General features: G+C 35.8%; 1 protein-coding gene across 1 annotated transcript in view; it reads left to right on the forward strand.

The window, feature by feature from the left end:
• LOC122074867 (L-arabinokinase-like) overlaps nt 1-18,323 on the forward strand; it is a 73,401-nt gene that overhangs the window by 46,176 nt on the left and 8,902 nt on the right. Inside the window, exons 3-19 of the mRNA XM_042639845.1 lie at nt 1,874-1,957; nt 2,169-2,245; nt 3,798-3,864; nt 6,026-6,083; nt 6,203-6,270; nt 6,345-6,407; nt 6,759-6,812; nt 6,924-7,026; nt 7,112-7,221; nt 7,332-7,451; nt 8,109-8,165; nt 12,008-12,171; nt 12,283-12,451; nt 14,671-14,754; nt 15,935-16,060; nt 18,032-18,162; nt 18,239-18,320. Of these exons, the coding sequence (XP_042495779.1) occupies nt 1,874-1,957; nt 2,169-2,245; nt 3,798-3,864; nt 6,026-6,083; nt 6,203-6,270; nt 6,345-6,407; nt 6,759-6,812; nt 6,924-7,026; nt 7,112-7,221; nt 7,332-7,451; nt 8,109-8,165; nt 12,008-12,171; nt 12,283-12,451; nt 14,671-14,754; nt 15,935-16,060; nt 18,032-18,162; nt 18,239-18,320 (1,617 nt within the window). The remainder of the gene's footprint in view (nt 1-1,873; nt 1,958-2,168; nt 2,246-3,797; nt 3,865-6,025; nt 6,084-6,202; nt 6,271-6,344; nt 6,408-6,758; nt 6,813-6,923; nt 7,027-7,111; nt 7,222-7,331; nt 7,452-8,108; nt 8,166-12,007; nt 12,172-12,282; nt 12,452-14,670; nt 14,755-15,934; nt 16,061-18,031; nt 18,163-18,238; nt 18,321-18,323) is intronic.

Consider the following 18,323-nt stretch of genomic DNA (forward strand, 5'->3'; position numbering starts at 1 on the left):
GGGGGGGGGGGACAAAATTAGGTGTCTACACCCTGTTGTAAGAGTTTGTTCCTGTTTGTGCCACTACTGTTCTCTGTTTAGGAATTTCCGTATACTGTTCCCTTTCCAGTGTCTCTTTGGGGTAGGATGGGCTTTGATGAAGAAGCTGCTTCATGCATGTTGTAGTAACCATGGCATTAGAGTCTTGTGGTATGGTGACAAACCTATTTTAGCTATGCCAACAGAGTAGAGAGAAATGTGGTCCTCTCTGTCAGCTCCAATACCAGATATGATGGGTAGTGAATTGTGTTGGCTCGGAAAGATGGTCCTGAACTCCTTTAGCCTTAACTATCATGGATTCCCTCATGTTTGTTTAAGAGTTCATAGCTTTGAGTAGACGACAAGCATAGCTTTTTAACAGAGTTGAAAACTTGATTGTAGTTTACTGGTGACCCCATTTAGTTGGGCATGGGCTTAATTGAGTTGAGTACTGTTGATGCAGAGTTCATATCAGGAGCCAATGAAATTTTGGGGTTGTTTGTATATATGAGTCACATGGATCAGACTAGTAAATTATGCCTTAAGACTAGTTGGCCTACCTTGCAAATCAGCATGATCATTAGGGCAGTTCAGCACCCCAACAAAGTGAGGTTTTTTCAGGCAAAGATCCGGCAGGATAGGTTTGTCCCATAATCTGATGTTGAATCCTTTGGAAGAGCCCAAAAGGATAGATGCATGTGAGGACTATTTGTGGACAGGATGAGAGTAGCCTCTGAAACCAATATAAATTATTGATTTCGATTTTTGTATATTGAGCTGCACTGCTAGTCTTTTGGTTTGAACTTAGCTGCACTACAAGTTACCTAGTATCATAACTGATCTCTTTGTTTTTTCCCCATTTGCGGTGGGTGGGGAGCTGTCTGAGTGATCCACTATTTGAACCAGCCAGTTTGGCTGGCTACAGCTCATTTTTATTTTCGATCCATCTATAGCATATTATTGTTTTTGCCTTTTGAGGTCTGGCTTTTGAACAAGTTCAACTGTTTTTTCTTTTTAATTATTATTTTTTTGAGAACAAATGCAACTGGTGTGGTGAAAGCCTTTCTTGTGTGTGTGTGTGTGTGTGTGTGTGTGTGTGAGAGAGAGAGAGAGAGAGAGAGAGAGAGGATGCTTCAAAGTAAAGGTTATTTGAACCAGCTAGTTTGGCTGGCACAGCTCATGTTTATGTTTTATCCATCTATAGCATATTATTGTCTTTGCCTTTTGAGGTCTGGCTTTTGAACAAGTTCAACTGTTGTTGTTGGTTGTTGTTGTTTTATTTTTTATTTTTTTATTGAAAACAAGTTCACTGATGTGGTGAAAGCCTTTCGTGTGTGTGTGTGTGTGAGTGAGAGAGAGAGAGAGAGAGAGAGAGAGAGAGAGAGTTGGTAGTGATCTCTATGGAGATATTGGATTCTATTAGCACACCTTAATGTAGAAATATTTATTCTATATATTTGTACTTGTGATAAAGTTCCATATTACTATTAGGGTTTATAATGGGTTGCTTTTGTGGGCTTATGTTGAATATTTTATTAATTAAATACTGAAATAGCTCATCTTGTGTTCACATTGGGACTGATTGTAAATTTTACAGTTTCGTAAAACTGGACAAAATTTTTCTTTCTGTTTTCCTTATTTTCAGAAGAACCTTTTTATGGTTATACATTCCTTATGATGATGGATGTTGCATTGTGATCGAAAAATGGGAAAATTGAAAATGTTATTGCTGGAGAAATAACGGCTGACGAGGGAGGAATGTTTAATACATTTTTCCCATTAATTTACTGTTCTTATTAATGACTTGTTTGCCTTTGCCCCCCTAGACTCTTAGTATCTTTTTTGGTCATTTCAGTATTCTCAAACAGCTGTGGTTCCTCGGGATTCTATTCTGGCGACAGAAGTAGAGTGGCTGAACTCCATCAAGGCCGATTTAGTGGTAATTTAATGCATTTTCTTTTAGAAATTTTTGTATATCAACTCATCCCCCTTTATTGGACCTCATACAATTAAACATGAGAAAATTTTCAATGTATACAATTAAACATGAGAAAGTGTTCGATTCATATAAATTTTATGTTGGCATTTCTTTCCAGAATTAGATATGCTCTTTGGTGACATTAATTTTATTGATTCTTCTTTGGAAACAGGTTTCAGATGTCGTTCCTGTTGCATGCCGAGCTGCAGCAGATGCTGGAATTCGCTCTGTTTGTGTAACAAACTTCAGGTAAGTTTGTTTGGCATGGGAATTTGTTGCATAATTTAGATATAGCTGTGATACAAGATAGATTATATGTTCTTATTGGTTTTGGTTGAACTCATCTCAACGCGACAGAGGCTTTTTCCAATCAAATGGGATATAGTGGCCATGGTTATTTTTTTCTCCCACCGAAAGCCATTCATATGTTTTCTGACCAATCATTCCCAAGTCATTTTCAGTCCAATCTGTACCATGTCAATCTTCCTTACCAGTGCACTCGATGTACTCTGCTGCAGATGCCTATATCGCTCCAAATGACTCTTCTTCAACTTCTCTCTCATCGGAGACACTCCTAAATCACTTTGAATATTTTCACATCTTATTTTATCTTTTCTGATTTTCTTACTCATCAATTTCAACATCTTTTTTCCTTCAAACAACAACAATTATAGCCTTCTCCCAACTAAATGGGGTCGGCTACATGGATCCGATAAGGAGAATACAATAACAAGCTCCTAACAATTTTACATATATATGCCTGGTGAAACTGTGGTTTTCATACCTCAGGAGCACGTTGACATTGGAGGCATTGATCTTAGTCAAAGAAATGATGTGTGAGGCTGATGCTAAGAAGGTTACAAGATTCATATGTACCTGGCCTATGGTGGGAAACAATGGTAACCTGTACCCAACAGAATTTCTTTAACTGGTCAAGTTGAGAGAACTTCCGAAGAATTTCTGTTGTACCACCACTCTAGGATTTTGTGGATATTTAGTATTAGTTTCAAGAAGCATTTGAGAGGAGTTAAGCATAACAATATATTATTAAAGAGACTAATCTGCTAAAATAGTTTGTTCATGGATGCATTAGTCAATGACATATATTGAGCAACAAATAGAAGGCATACCTTGGTGCAACGGTAAGGTTGCTCCATTACAACCTAGCGGTGGTGGGTTCGAGTTAAGAAACAGCCTCTCTCTGCCAAGCACAGGGGAAGGCTGTATACATTACGACCCTCCTCAGACCCCGCAGTGGTGGGAGCCTCGTGCACTGGGTATGCTTTTTTTTTTAATATATATTGAGTTTCAAATGTTAGTGACTAAATGAGTTTATATTTTGAAAGAATTTGGTCATTTGATTCATGTATTTCTAGGGGAAATCTACTAATGGTCTCTATACTTGATATTGTAATTTACCTTTGGTTTAACTATGGTTATTAATCATTTTCAAGCCTATTTGAAAGCCGAAGATGATAAGGAATTCAGAGCTTGACATAATTGAAGGCAACAATGGTGTTTGGGAGAATTTATTTTAGACCTTTTCCATTTATCTTTTTCTTTTCCTTCTTTTGTTTATTTATTTTAAACTTTGAGTGAGGATGCATGTGTGCATGTGTGCTATAGATTATGATTTTCTTGTAATAAAATTTTGGTTTTGCTGGATTCATCTTGTTTTCTTGTTGGTTACAAATATTAACATGTTGTCTTTATTGTCTTTCCAAATGTAATGACTTTCTGTAATAAAAAATTTCGAGTACTAATTTTCGTCTGGTTTCTTCTTTTTTTGAAATTATTGCAGCTGGGACTTCATCTATGCTGAGTATGTGATGGCTGCAGGACATCATCATAGATCAATTATTTGGCAGGTGATTTTTTTGTTTTTTGGGTAATGAAAGGATTTCTTTGGTGAGCTAATATTCACTCTTATCTTTGTTTTGTAACCTTGTTGACCAGTTGATTCTTCTTTGATCAGGCATTCTTTTTTCATTACTTTTGGACTTCATTTATTTTTTTAAACCTGTTTTTTATGCTTTGTATCCTTTCTGCGTTGCAAATGTAGATAATAAATTTCAGAAACTTCAATTTTCATAATAGTATCTAATGCAGAACAGGGTATCTAACCAGTTAGGGAAGAAATTCCATGTTCCAGTTAGTCTGGGAGATCAAAGTCTATCATCACCTGGACCATCTGCTGTAATCCAATTCTGATAGGAGGGATAGCAAAAAATTCAAAAACAGATAAAAATTTTTAACCAAAATCTCAGAAATTCCAGAAAATTTGACATTAGGTCTTGTGGGAGTAATTCAATAACTCATGAACTGGAACTTATATGGGATTCAGTTTAGTTTTTGGCAGGTGCAACAGGACGAAATTTTTATGCTGATCAGATTTCAGATGTCGATATGGGGAATCCAAGAGAGAGAATAAGGCCATGTTTGTTTGAGGGAGAAAAGTGGAAAAGGTAAAAAAAGGTGGGAAACTTGTACTTGTTTCCCACAAACTACCATAAACATGAGTGTTTGGATAAGTGGGATGGGAAACTTACCAGACAAGTACTTTAAATGCAATTAGTGACTTAGTTTAGTATATCAAGTTATTCACTGCTGTCCCAAGCTGTTCAGCGGTGATATACCAGTGAGTTTATTAAATTAGGGTTTGTTTCAGGGATTTTTTTTATTATATATTCATAGTTATTTAGTCCTTCATCTTAAATCCTTAAAAATTTCAGACTTTTCCCATTTATTTTTATATTTGTTTCAAATTTTTATTTTTATGGTTTTCACATTCTGGATTTTTTGTTTTTGCATTGCATTTGTATTTTGTATTTTTTTCATTATTTCATGCATATTTACTTTCTAGGAATTTAGGTTATTTTTGGCATGAATTTGCAAATATTTTAATTTTATGATTAATTTCTCTCTCTCTCTCTCTCTCTCTCTCTCTCTCGGTAATGTTAGAACTTAGAATGGTATGGTATTTAGGTCATTTTACCTTTTTATTTCTATCCAAATTCTGTAATTATAATTATTATTTTTATTATAAAAATTTAGAATGTATAGATTTAGTTTGTATTATTTTCATTGTTTCAAGTATATATACTTTCTAGAAATTTAGGTTATTTTTTGCATGAATTTAAAAATATTTTAATTTTGTTTTCTATGATTTTTTTATTATTATTATTATTTATTATTATTATTATTATTTTTTATTTTTTTTAATATTGGTAATGTTAGAACTTAGAATAAGTTAGTATACCATTCTGTTTTTTTTTTTCTTGATTTTATGTTGCATATTAGGCCAAATATTGCATATAGGGTATTTAGGTCATTTTACCTTATTTTTATCCAAATTCTGTAATTATTATTCTTATTTTAAAAAATCAGAATGTATCATGTACGTGTAGGATTATTTTGCATTTAATTAATTTTTGCATGCATTCATATGTTAGGGTTAATCTATTTTCCCTTTTTACTATATGGAGTAAACTAAAAATGAATGGAAAGATCAATTCTAACAAGGTAGATTGAGGTGCTTTGCATATTTCCTGGTCAGCAACCTGACTTGAACCTCATCTCATGGTTGGACTGGTTCAGATGGAAACATGTTTTATTTTTGGGTCCTAGACACTAATCTAAGTGGTGACTCCCTATTCCTTCTTTCACTGCACTCACAACAGTCTAGGCTGGCTGGCCGGCTGCTGGACTGGGCCAAACTGCACCCACTTTTTGGGCTTGGGGTGGCCATGATCTGCATCACACCATTATCCTTTCTAATGTTGCTGTTTTAAACGTTATCACCCTCACTCTAATATCTTGCAATGATCTTCAGTGATGCAAAGTCAAATTTTTTATTTTTATTTTAGGGTTGAATTCTTGTCGTGTGTTAAGAATTATATTTTTCCCAAAAGATTTTCTATTTATATTACTTTAGCTTTCTATCTTGCTTTTGTCGAGTTCTAATTATTTTTTCTTAAATTAAAAATCTCCTTGTATTTAATCTTGGTTGGGTTTTGGAAATTCATTCAGATTGCTGAAGATTATTCTCATTGTGAGTTCCTAATCCGCCTTCCAGGATATTGCCCAAGTATGTTAATTCAATCATCCTAGCAATTGCTTGTTTTCTTGGACTTAAATTTACAATCCTTGTGTTGGTCTGGTGTATTGTGCGATGTCGATTATGATATTTATTTCTTGACTTTGCAGTGCCTGCTTTTCGTGATGTTATTGATGTGCCCATTGTTGTCAGGAGGTTGCACAAATCCCGAGCAGAGGTATGGAGAGCATTAAAATTTTCTTGGTATTGATTGTGTGATGAATCTAACCTAAAAGTTTTGTTCATGAACAGGTTAGGGAGGAGCTTGGAATTGGGGATGATGTGAAATTAGTTATTTTCAATTTTGGTGGACAGGTGAGACAGTGAGCATCACTAATGTTTCTGCAAATGCTGTTATGTTGTTGGACCTCTTATTTTTAGCTCCTCTAAATCTTCTAAACTGACTGCATTTTTATTTCTGCTCCCTCTTTTCTTTTATTTCTAAACATATCTTTCTAGTACAACTTCAAGGAAGTGTGTACTTAATATCCTGTTCTGATTCCTTTTCTTTGATAACCTTCATGGCATATGCATTTTTTTTGGCCAATAACCCGTAAGTTGTTAATTTATATTTTAATAAATTGATGATATTAAGTTTTAAATAGTTACAATATAACTAGCTAATTAGAATCTTTATTAATCCTGGCTATGTTTTTTCATTTGTAGCCAGCAGGCTGGAATTTAAAGAAGGAATTTTTACCTGATGGTTGGTTGTGCCTGGTATGCTTTGTGGGCATATATTTTTTATTTATATCATCCTTTGTTTATGTGTAATGGATTCTGCTACTGCACCTGCACTAATATCAATGTGCATATTGTTCTCTGTAATAGGTTTGTGGTGCATCGGAGGACCAAGTAGTTCCTACAAATTTTATAAAGCTTGCAAAGGATGTGTATACTCCTGATCTAATGGCAGCATCTGACTGCATGCTTGGTAATGTGATGAAATTGCTGTTAGGGTTGAAGCTGTTTCCATTTGAAAGACAGGTTTTTGATATTTACCCACATTTCATTTTTAGGAAAAATTGGCTATGGCACAGTCAGCGAAGCACTGGCATACAAGTTGCCATTTGTCTTTGTTCGGAGAGATTATTTCAACGAGGAACCATTTTTGAGAAACATGCTTGAGGTACAATCGGATAGTATGAATGTTAGGTGTTTAGTTGTTCTTTTCTTTAGTTCTTTGCAGACAATTGCTTGGAATCTTACATTTTCCTTTTAATGTGCATTTTGTATTAGTATTACCAAGGTGGTGTTGAGATGATTAGGAGAGATTTGCTTACTGGACGCTGGAAACCTTACCTTGAACGTGCTTTGAGTTTGAAGCCCTGCTATGAGGGAGGCATTAATGGTGGCGAGGTATCCTTTGCTTTTGGCAGCTGCATGGACTTAATGTGGTTTATATGGTATTCTATTGGTGGATGTTGAGAACATGAATCGCTATAGAATATTTTTTGCAGTGGAATTGAGATCATGAATCACTGTAGTTACTTTTATGGTGTAGGAAACGATATTTCCCCCCTTTTTGATAGAAACCATGGACTCTTATTTTATCATGCATGCCAAAACTGTTTGCCATGGTGTCTTCTACAACTTCAGCAAATTGAAATACATTTCTTAGTATTGATTGATTTCAATCTTAAAATTTCTTTCCAGCTAACTGGAATAACTGGACCCAGTCCGTGATCAGTGAGCACATGCAATGAATTGTGTTCTTTCCTTGAAATTATCTTTGCTTTATTTCTTTCCCTGGTCCTAGCATACTGATATCGATTTAATACTCCAGATAATATGATCCTTTAGGATATAGTGCTAAAATGTTAACTATTAGTGGTTGGCCTGCAATGATATGATTCTGTTCAGTACCATAATGAGTTCTTTACTGTCGTCAAAAGGTTCTGATCTGATGTTTATCTTATTCCAGATTATTGTCTCTGAGTTATTTTCCTTTGAATTGATATAATTTGAATCTCTTGCCAATAAACGTGTGTACTTATAGTCCTGTTAAAAATTCAGCTGGCTGCTCGCATACTACAGGATACAGCTGTTGGCAAAAATTATGCTTCAGACAAGGTAATTTGGGAATTCTGTTATTATTATTGTTATTTTTTATCTATTAGTTAATTTTAAAGTTGTTAGTGCTGGTTTTTCCTTAAATTTATTGAGCTCTGGCCTATTTCACCATTTATGTTGCAGGTAAGTTAAGAATAAATTGGATGTTGATTTTCATGATTGAGTTTGAACACACATTTCTAGCTCTGATACACCTTTAAATCTGTAATCTGGTCTAAAGTTTTCTTTTCTGGAATGATGTAAGCCTCTTATTGATGAGAAGACAAAGTAACGGTGTACCTTTATGGTTAGTATGAACTGTAGAAGAGGTACACAATTCAGATGTGGACCTTGTAGCTAGATGTTAAGGCTTTGGTTAAAATATGAAGTCATGAATTGGTAGCTGAAATTCTGAAGTATTGAAGACCAAGAGAACAAAAGGTCAATTTTCCTGTCACTCTCTTGAGCTGCCTTTGTTCCTTATGCTTCCCTCCTGCAAGATGGACTCAAAGAGCAACAACTTGTCTTTGCTATAGTACTTTATGCTTTGTGGTCACATGTATAATTAAATATGCTTTACAATAAGTACATGCATGAGTTCTGATATTTGCATATGTTCCATATGGTTTGCGTATGAGTATCATAAATATTGTTATTCATATGAATCTATGATTTATTTTGTAAGATTGGCATTTGCAAATTTACTTAAATGGGTTATATCTTGCTCTGTTCACTGGATAGATAATGTTGGGGAACCTTGGGAAATGCAGTTCAAGGTTCTAGAAAAGAACCTAGAAGAATGAATTACAACCAGGATCACTTAGAAATCGATAATTACAGAACAAGGACAGATTATTAGTTGATAATAGTGTTACAATATTTCACAATCCAGCAGTAGATCTAAGCAAAATCTAGTTGAATGTAAAGGACTGAGAGATCTATCAACTGATATGAAATTCTTAAAAATAAGAATATTCAGGAAATGGATGATTCCCTCATTGTTTAAGATTGAGGCTAGAAGCAAGAATTGGGAAAACAATTCAGATTTTAATGTCAGATCATAGAAGCAGTTCATACTTCAGCTACAATTCAAAAAGAATTCTCTGATTCTCAGCTTTGATTCCAGAAACAATATTCAGCAGGAAATGAACAAAATATTGGACTTGATTCAAGAACAGGAGGACAAGGGAGAAAGTACGATAAAATCTTGAGGAGAAGAAGAATAACAAGAAAATTAAGATGAAACAATTGAAAGATATCACATGATTACAAAGAGTGATAAGAATTAGAAGAAGAAGAGAAGAAGAAAATAGTAGGCCAGAAGAAGAGCCTTCAGACACGTTTTTAGATCTTGACAGCTCAAAAACTCATGAAATAAGCTCCATTCTATTATTCAAATAATATCTAATTGATGGGGGTATACATATATACAACAACAACAACATCCAAAACCTTATCCCAACTTAATGGGGTTGTCTACATGGAGATTCCAAGCAAGGACGAATGCAAGGTTCCATGCAAAATGATGGGGGTATACATATATACAATAGCAACAACATCCAAAACCTTATCCCAACTTAATGGGGTTGTCTACATGGAGATTCCAAGCAAAGACGAACGCAAGGTTCCATGCAAAATGATTAATGGTTATGGCTAATTATAATAAGTGCCGGCAGTCAACCTGACGCACCACTGCAAATAAGCCAGAGGCTTACAGACTATAATAAGGTACTGGCTGTCTACCTGACATACCATATAGATCGGTCAAGCCAAAGCGTCATACATGCATTGTGTTCACCACCAAGATAATCCATCACCCAACCTACTATTATGAGCGAGGATGAAATAGAAACAATGTTTAAAACTGAGTGGCTTGGATGTGAATAATTAGGATGAAATTAGCTGAATAAAAGGTACATATATATGACCTTTAAATTAAATTGACTCACAAAGGGAATCCTAATCACTCCTACACACTGAATAAATGAAATAGACTCAAAACAAAACTCTATCTAGCTAAAAAGTATCCTAATCTAACTCAGACATTTTACTTTAACTACTAATCTAGTGTATTGATCTCATCCCCACTTTATGGACTTATAATTAAGGCCCAATACAACAAATAAGTGAATAACCCATAAACAAGTAGCCCAAGGACCATAGAACTTTCCCATGGCCCAATATCTGGCCTTCCTAAGCCCAATAGGCTTGATTGCATCACAGGAGGGAGGAGGGGGGGATGAAATTCGGTGGCTGCACCACAGGAAAGGATGGTGGGTTAGCTGAATAAAGAAAAAATGGAAAAATTGTTGTAGATGGATTGGGTTAGCTGAATAAAGAAAAACGTTGAAAGATTATTGTAGATGGATCTAGATAACCAGAAAAAAAAAAAAAAAAAAAAAGAATAATAGAAGGTTGGCCTGGGTTTAAATGGAGAAGTGTTACGATTATATTCAGCATAGGATAGGTTAGATAAGCGTTCTGGTGAAATTCAATAAAATTATAAATGGATAAAATAGTTTATGTAATGGGACTGCGAATTGTGTCTGGTCGACAAAATTCGACACAAAATTATTTAGTAATTCTTCATTTTAGAAACCGATAGCATTCTGAGTTTTTTTTCCTTGAAGATTGAAATGCGGAACTCAGTGTCGCAATATAGGACAGATAAAATGGGTTATGGGCCAATGGATACACTATGGTGGAGTTACAAGTGTGAAGCTCACTTGTGGTTGAACGGTCAAAGGCCCAAGCACTAGCCCATATCAGGCACAATGAAATTCATGAGCACAAAATCCTTACTCTCCTGCTATAAACCTATATTTACATGTTTTCGGTTGCAGGTAAGAGTCTCGGTTGCATAGTTGTGAAGGTGACTAGGTGAGAAGGCGTTGGAGGGGCTCCTAGGAGTGTAGTATATGTAATAAAGCTGTGATAATTTTATTTAATTGTGCTTATATGAAGGGCACAAGCCATATCAATGCAATATGATATAATTATGCTAGTAATGACCTAATATGAGAAAACCAATATATGGTAAGCAATGATAAGCAAAGCATAGGATATTAATATAAACATATTTATTAAAAACAAAGTAATAAACATAATTCAGTTTAAATTCATGAAATGTAAAAAAAAAATAATTGATATTGTTTAAGGTGTGCTGTCACAAGGCTACGTGTAGGCGTCCAAGGCAGTCATATTTCTTGCATCAAATAAGGCGTGCTACCGCCATGGACCCAAGAAGGCACCTGGGTGCCTACGCAACACCTTTGACAGCTATGCTTGGATGCCTCTAATATAATTCTTGTTACTGGGGTAGGGAACATGGACATATCATATAGATAGAAATTTTATACAATTTTCCGTATAGCTAATTAGTTGATTATCTAAAGGCATTCAATATTGATATCCACTAAAGGAAATGTTTAGCAACAGCAGTGAAATTTTGTCATGAATTCAGAGTAGTAATTAGTAAAAACTATAATATTAAAAGTCTAAATGGATATGGATGTCAGGCCTTAGTTTATTTAGTGGTGCATATTCAAATAATGGACATGTACCCTGTCCAAAAATTCCATAGTGAAAGGAATACACCCAAATCCATACCTGTGTCATGTTGTGTTAGATGTACGTGATTGTTAAATGAACTGTCCAAGTACCATAGCAGTGTGGATGCTCCTGGATCATTTGTGTAAAGAAGGGTAGTTTGCATCTTCAGATACACCAGTAACTCTGTAAGTATATTTACAGTAGTTGATTGTTCCAAGGCTATGAAATTGAATTGCAGCTTGTTTATGTTGCTATCATGAGTTACATTCTGTTACTAATCTGAATTTTTATTCCTTCTGTTGACAATATAGCTTAGTGGAGTACGGAGATTACGTGATGCCATAGTACTTGGATATCAACTACAAAGAGTACCTGGCAGAGACATTAGCATACCAGAGTGGTATCCACTTGCTGAAAATGAACGCATAGCAATGCCGAGTGTTGAAATGCGTCAGGAAAGCTCTCTTGCGAAGTCGTGAGTATCTGATTATTTTTTCTGATAGTTCCCATTGAATGTGTATTATCAAAATTATCAAACATGTACATACACTTGACAGCGGTCTTCCACTTGTTTTTTATTTTGTAGATTTGCTGAAGACTTTGAGATTCTTCAAGGAGATCTTCATGGCCTTCCAGATACATTGAGTTTCTTAAACAGCTTGGCGGAACTAAGTAAGGTACAGGATCCAGGAAAGAATACCGAAAAGCGTTGGATTAGGGAGCAAATTGCTGCGGCTGGAATTTTTAACTGGGAGGTATTTTTCATTTCACATGGTAGTCACCACAATTTTCTGTTGTGCTGCAGAATCTGGTCTAATTCTGCTAACAAAACGGTGGATTATTGAAGAGTACTACTACTATAAAGACTGCTTATCAGGTTCAAAATTGATGTAATCAGCCAGAAGGTTCAGAAAATAAGAACAGATGCTCAAGATAGAAATAATACAGCCGAACACTACTCAACTGAATTTAGCGCACTTTTAAACAGAAAAAGAGTAGCCTCATGGTCTTAAAGTTGAAAAGATCTGACCTGTAGTCTTGACACAGATATGTAGATAGAGGCTAATACGGCAGGAATCCCAATACCCATAAAGAGAGTCCACTCTTCTGCTAAGGACCACCGAGCACACTACTGAATCTACAACTGCAAAATTCTGAAAAACGGAAAGCTATATTTCATAAACTCATCTCTGAATGCCATAGGTGATAGGCCACTACATCTATATATAGATTTCATATACAGACTCTCTAACAGTCCTGAACTGATTTGGAATTCAAATTACTATTTGAAATAGTCAAAAGACTCAAAATAGACTAGTATATAACCCTCCACTCCTATTTAGAGTGTAACGTGGACTCAAATTCATAATAATTCAAGGACTTAGACTTAGTTAATTTCTAACTGAAAAAAAGGGTTCTAAACTAATCCTACTTAACTAATCTCGTAGTACAATGAAAACCATTGGACCAAATAACCATCAATAAGCTCTTTTCTGTGATTTTCTTGCATCAATATTTTTGCATGGTTTCAAATGTAAATGGATTTGAACAGACCCACTGCATACCAATTTTTCTTTTTGGCTCGAGTGATACTTTCACATTAATACTGTCTATTGATGAGAATCATATGGACAAATGGGAAATATTAGAGTATGGCAGTGTATCTTCAATTGAATGGTAGTCAATAGAGAACTTCTTCTATAAGATATATCTTTGAACTACTCGTTGAAAAATGGGATGACATTTCTGAGAAAAGTGTTTAATTGAACTCATTCGTGAAAGAGCAGTGACAGTGATTCTAGTGCATGGAGACACATTCTTGAGGAAGCAGACTTTAATCTTTTTGTTTCGTCTGCCAAACTGACTACAATATATTTAACTTCAGCATGTAGCCTACACTTTTCTTGGTACTACAGCAGCTGATCACTGGAAGTGCTGGTTGGTTGATGCCTTGATGCCTTGACATCTTCACCTTTTCTTTTTTTTTTTTTTTTTTTTTTTTGGGGGGGGGGGGGTGGTGTGGGTGGTGGACAGCAGTCCAAAAGATAAGATATTTTCATAAATAAATCCCCTAGAAAAACAAATTCGTCCCTTTAAATGACTACTTGCTTTGGAGGCTAGCGCCAAAAAAAGGATAAATACTAGCCCAATCATTAAAAAAATCAGTAAACCCGTCCTGAACTGAAAAGGGTGGGGGAGGGGGACCAGGAAAAGTACCAACCATAGTTGTCAAGGTGTCACCTCGGCGTCCAGGCACTAAAGGCCGTTACCCAGTGCACAAAAGCTTCCCGCACTTAAGCAGGGTTCTGGGAGGGTATATAGGTAGACTGCCTTACCCCCTTTACGGAGAGGCTGGTTCCCAGGACTCGAACCCTCACCACTGTGCAAGCGGAAAGAGCCCTTTGCCATTGCTCTAAGCAACAACCCCTCTAGGCATCCAGGCACTTTTTACTGGAAATATGTTGGTTGCAAAGGAAAGGCCTTGATGTCTTGCTGGTGTCCCTTTGATTTTTTCCCTCTTGCAATGCCTAGGATTGCCTAGACGTCATGACAACTGTGGTACCAACTTTCCAAGGTTCCTGCTTAAACACTATTATGACTACAAGATCTGTTTTAGCAAAAATTATTTGAAGAGCAATGATGAATAGAACTTGCACATGACTGGACCTCTTCAGACCCCCCTGAATTCAAAATAATGGAACACTTTAATTTTTCAATGTCTTTAGAACTGTCTCAGGATGATCTAGAATAACAATTTTTTTTTATTCCCATCTCTAGGTGGATCATGTCTGGTAGTCTTTGAGGTTTCAAATCATATTGCTTTATTAAAAGTGCTAGCAGGAAAATTTTCATTGGGAGACATTTTTTTTATTATGAAAATAGAGTATATTTGAAGGTTTAATATCAGTTTTTGGTTTTCTGTAGGTTTTATTTGCAATTATGGTTTTGATTGCCTGAATATTCTGTCTCGCAGGAGGAGATCTATGTAGCAAGAGCACCTGGGAGGTTGGATGTAATGGGAGGCATTGCAGATTACTCCGGAAGCCTTGTATTACAGGTCTTCTCTCTCACTCTCTCTGCTTTTTAAATTTGTGTCTAGCTAACAAAATTTCACCAGAGTTGTGTTGATCTTTTCCAAAAGACATGTTTTTCTTCCCCTCAGTTGCACACTTGCATGGAGAATGAAGTCTTGTTACCTTGTTTCCTGTGTATGTTGAAACTTAAATCAGTGTCATCCTTTCTATTCATCGTATATATTTTTCCATTCAGTGTCATCCTTTCTATTCATTGTGTATATTTTTCCATTCCTTTGTTTTCTTTTTTCCCCTTTCACACAATTTGAGCTTTGTTGTTTGGTTGCATACAAAGAAAAGTTTTTTTTTTCTTTCATTTTTTTATGCATCAATAAAATCAGACTCTGCATACTTGCAGCGGCCTTTTGTAAAAATGCAGATCTAGATACAGATAGAAGGGGCCTGTACCCACTGGTGGCCACAAATCAGATTTTGAGTTGTCTTCCTAACTTTGTGATCAATAATATTGCTCAAGAGTGTCTCCATTAAAATTTACTAATAAATTTCTATGAGATAAAGTATTGATATGTTGAGGAAGTTAGGAAACAATTTATGCTAGAGTATCTTCATCAGCAATCACAAAGCTCTTGATCTTTCAAAATGTCAAAATTTTGCCAGTTGATTCACTTTTGGAGCATATTATTACAGTCTGATCAGGTTTTGAGTTTTGTTTGATTGAATGTTCATTTTCTCCTCTTTCTACCTCTGTTATTTATCAAAAATATTCTAGCTTGTCCATTTAAATTTTACAACCATGAGAAGAATTTCATATTTAGGGCACATTACCTGCATGAGGCTAAAATTTGTTTAAACCTCTGTACTGTTGTTCACCAATCTTCAGTGGGTCTGTGTGTCTCTGAAATATTGTCATGTTAACACAGACCATCCAACATGCAGAGGGTTTAAATACTCCTTGTGTTGTTATCTTAGTACCATGCTTTCAAATTAATTGAGTCATGGTTAACAACTTGTGGCCTCTTACACATTTAACGGTTTGGTTGATTAAATCATGGTTTTTTTTCCCTATTGGGAGGTTGGGGGAGCTCCAGACACCATAGAATCAAATCTTCCTTTTTCAATCTCTTTGCACTGCAAAAGAAGTGATGAATGAAGCAAATATAATAAACAATTATGATATTTATAAGATGAATTATTCTCTCCCAGATGCCTATTAGAGAAGCCTGCCATGTTGCTGTTCAGAGTATTCATCCAAGCAATCAAAAACTATGGAAACATGCCCAAGCTCGGCAGCTTGCTAAAGGGAAAGAATCAACTCCGGTGCTACAAATTGTAAGTGACTCGTGTTTGAGTAACATTGTTTATTTCGTCAATTCATTATTTTGGTGATGAGAATTTCCACCTAGTTATTATTTCCATTTCAAAACTCTCTCAGTTATGTGGTTTCCCAATTGTATCTTAGCATGAACTTGTGTACATGTGCACATAGACAATCCTGGCCTGGTTTCAAATCTGAGCCATATTCAAGGGCTGATGTGGCCATTACCATCATTGGATAGGTAGGAAACCTTCTGGATTGGCCACGTCATATTTTGGGTTGTGCTGCATTTAAGCCTATTTTTTTAGACAGAAAGGATGGCATGGCCAATGTTTCTGGAAAATTTGAGCACCTACTTGGTCATAATGGGGCAGAAAGTAGGCCACCCAGCCAGCCATGGCACATGGAATATGGAGGAGGGAGGTTAGTATCCTAGGAAAATACAAGGGGGAGGGGGTTGGGAGGGAGAGAAACGGAGAATCGTAAAAACGTGGAAGGAAAAGGCAAAGCATAGGTTCTATCTAAGTCCACATAAGATTTAGATGGAGGGTGATGAAAGGGCAGTATGACTGAGAAACTGATATGTCCTGGGAATTATAAAGGATGTAACCTCTTACAGTAACCTTATGTAAGAGTAGGGTTGTTAACAGGTGACAAAAGGGTTGTACATTGTGGATGTTTTGGTTTCTGAGCCTGCCTCACTAAAATGACCAAAAGGAGAGATTGAGATTGATGGAGAAAATTAGAGTCTACAAATAAGATCAAAATCTAGCAAATCTGAACATTAGCTTAGGAAGACAAATGGGCAGTGACTAGTTAAACATTAGTCAAGAACCAATCAAGAAAGCAAAGTGCAGATCAGGATCTGCAGAAACTGTTCAAGAACCCAGTAAATCAGAGAGGAAATTGCTGTAGTAGGGTTCAAAACGGAAATCTGTAGTACAGAAAACCTCGACCAGTTCTTGAAATTTAGAGTCAAACCAGACACTTACAATGTTTCGAATTCAAGTGTTGCATTAGATAATCAAACTGACCTGGAAACTTTATCACAATTGCAGATAGCTCCACTTAGTGCTATCCCCTCACTAAGGGGTATTTTAGTGATAAGTTCTATGGGAACTGTTCGCTGTACGATCATATTTGGAACAATAGAACTTAGCCTTAGCAATAGCTTAGCAACTGACAGATCGATAAGCTGCCTGTGGCATTACCAAAATGGTAATTTTCATTATAAAATCCAGAAATCTATCTCTCTCTGAAAGGACTAATAATTGAGTTTGAAGAGATATAAAAGAAGATAAATACGAACCTATCTATACATGGAATAGACTTCTACCTTTCTCAAATACTCAAAAGATATATGGGTTTAATGTTGTCTTTGACTTATGTCTGAGTACTTTACCAAATCCATTTGTGGGCCCAATAAGTTAAGTTAGTTACAATTAAACCCATAACTTCACTTTCTAATAACTGAAAATAAAATAGTAGAAAATGCAATCTAACTGCTACAACTAAATTGTGACTATTTACAATCCTTTGTTTATAGAACCTTAGTGGGGGGTTTTTATTTATTTGGCAAATTTCATCCCACACCTATGTAGTACATATGGGCCCATAATAGATGATGCCTCCTGAATCAGAGGTAGGGTGAAGACGGCCATTTTATCATATTCTCAGTGAAAGGGGTGGGGGGGATAAGTAAAAGACGTCTTATCACTTTTGCCGACCCTGTTTAGTTGGGATTAGGCTATATTGATGTTGTTGTACTACATCTTATAAACTTTATACCATACTCCACCTGTTATCCCATTATAATTCTCTTGCTTGTTTAGAGGAGAGAGAGAAAGAGAGAGAGAGAGAGAAGTGGTAAAGCTATTCTTTTACATCTATGCTTCGTAAGGGATTTGATGCCCTCTTTGATTGGGGTATACATCCATATACTAATGTGCTTTTGCATTTTATCTCCTACTTTTTGGCCATATCAGGTATCATATGGATCAGAAATAAGTAATCGTGGACCAACTTTTGACATGGACCTCTCTGATTTGATGGATGGTGACGAGCCTTTATCTTATGAAAAGGCAAACAAATTTTTTGCCCAAGATCCATCCCAAAAGTGGGTCATCCTTCTTGATTTCATTTTTTTTTAATGTTCACTTGAAACAACCAGTTATTAATGTGTTTCATTTCAGGTGGGCAGCATATGTTGCTGGAACTATCCTTGTTTTGATGGCTGAGCTGGGAGTTCGTTTTGATAATAGTATTAGTATGCTGGTA

The sequence above is a fragment of the Macadamia integrifolia genome, chromosome 3 (assembly GCF_013358625.1).
Source record: "Macadamia integrifolia cultivar HAES 741 chromosome 3, SCU_Mint_v3, whole genome shotgun sequence".
NCBI lineage: Eukaryota > Viridiplantae > Streptophyta > Magnoliopsida > Proteales > Proteaceae > Macadamia > Macadamia integrifolia.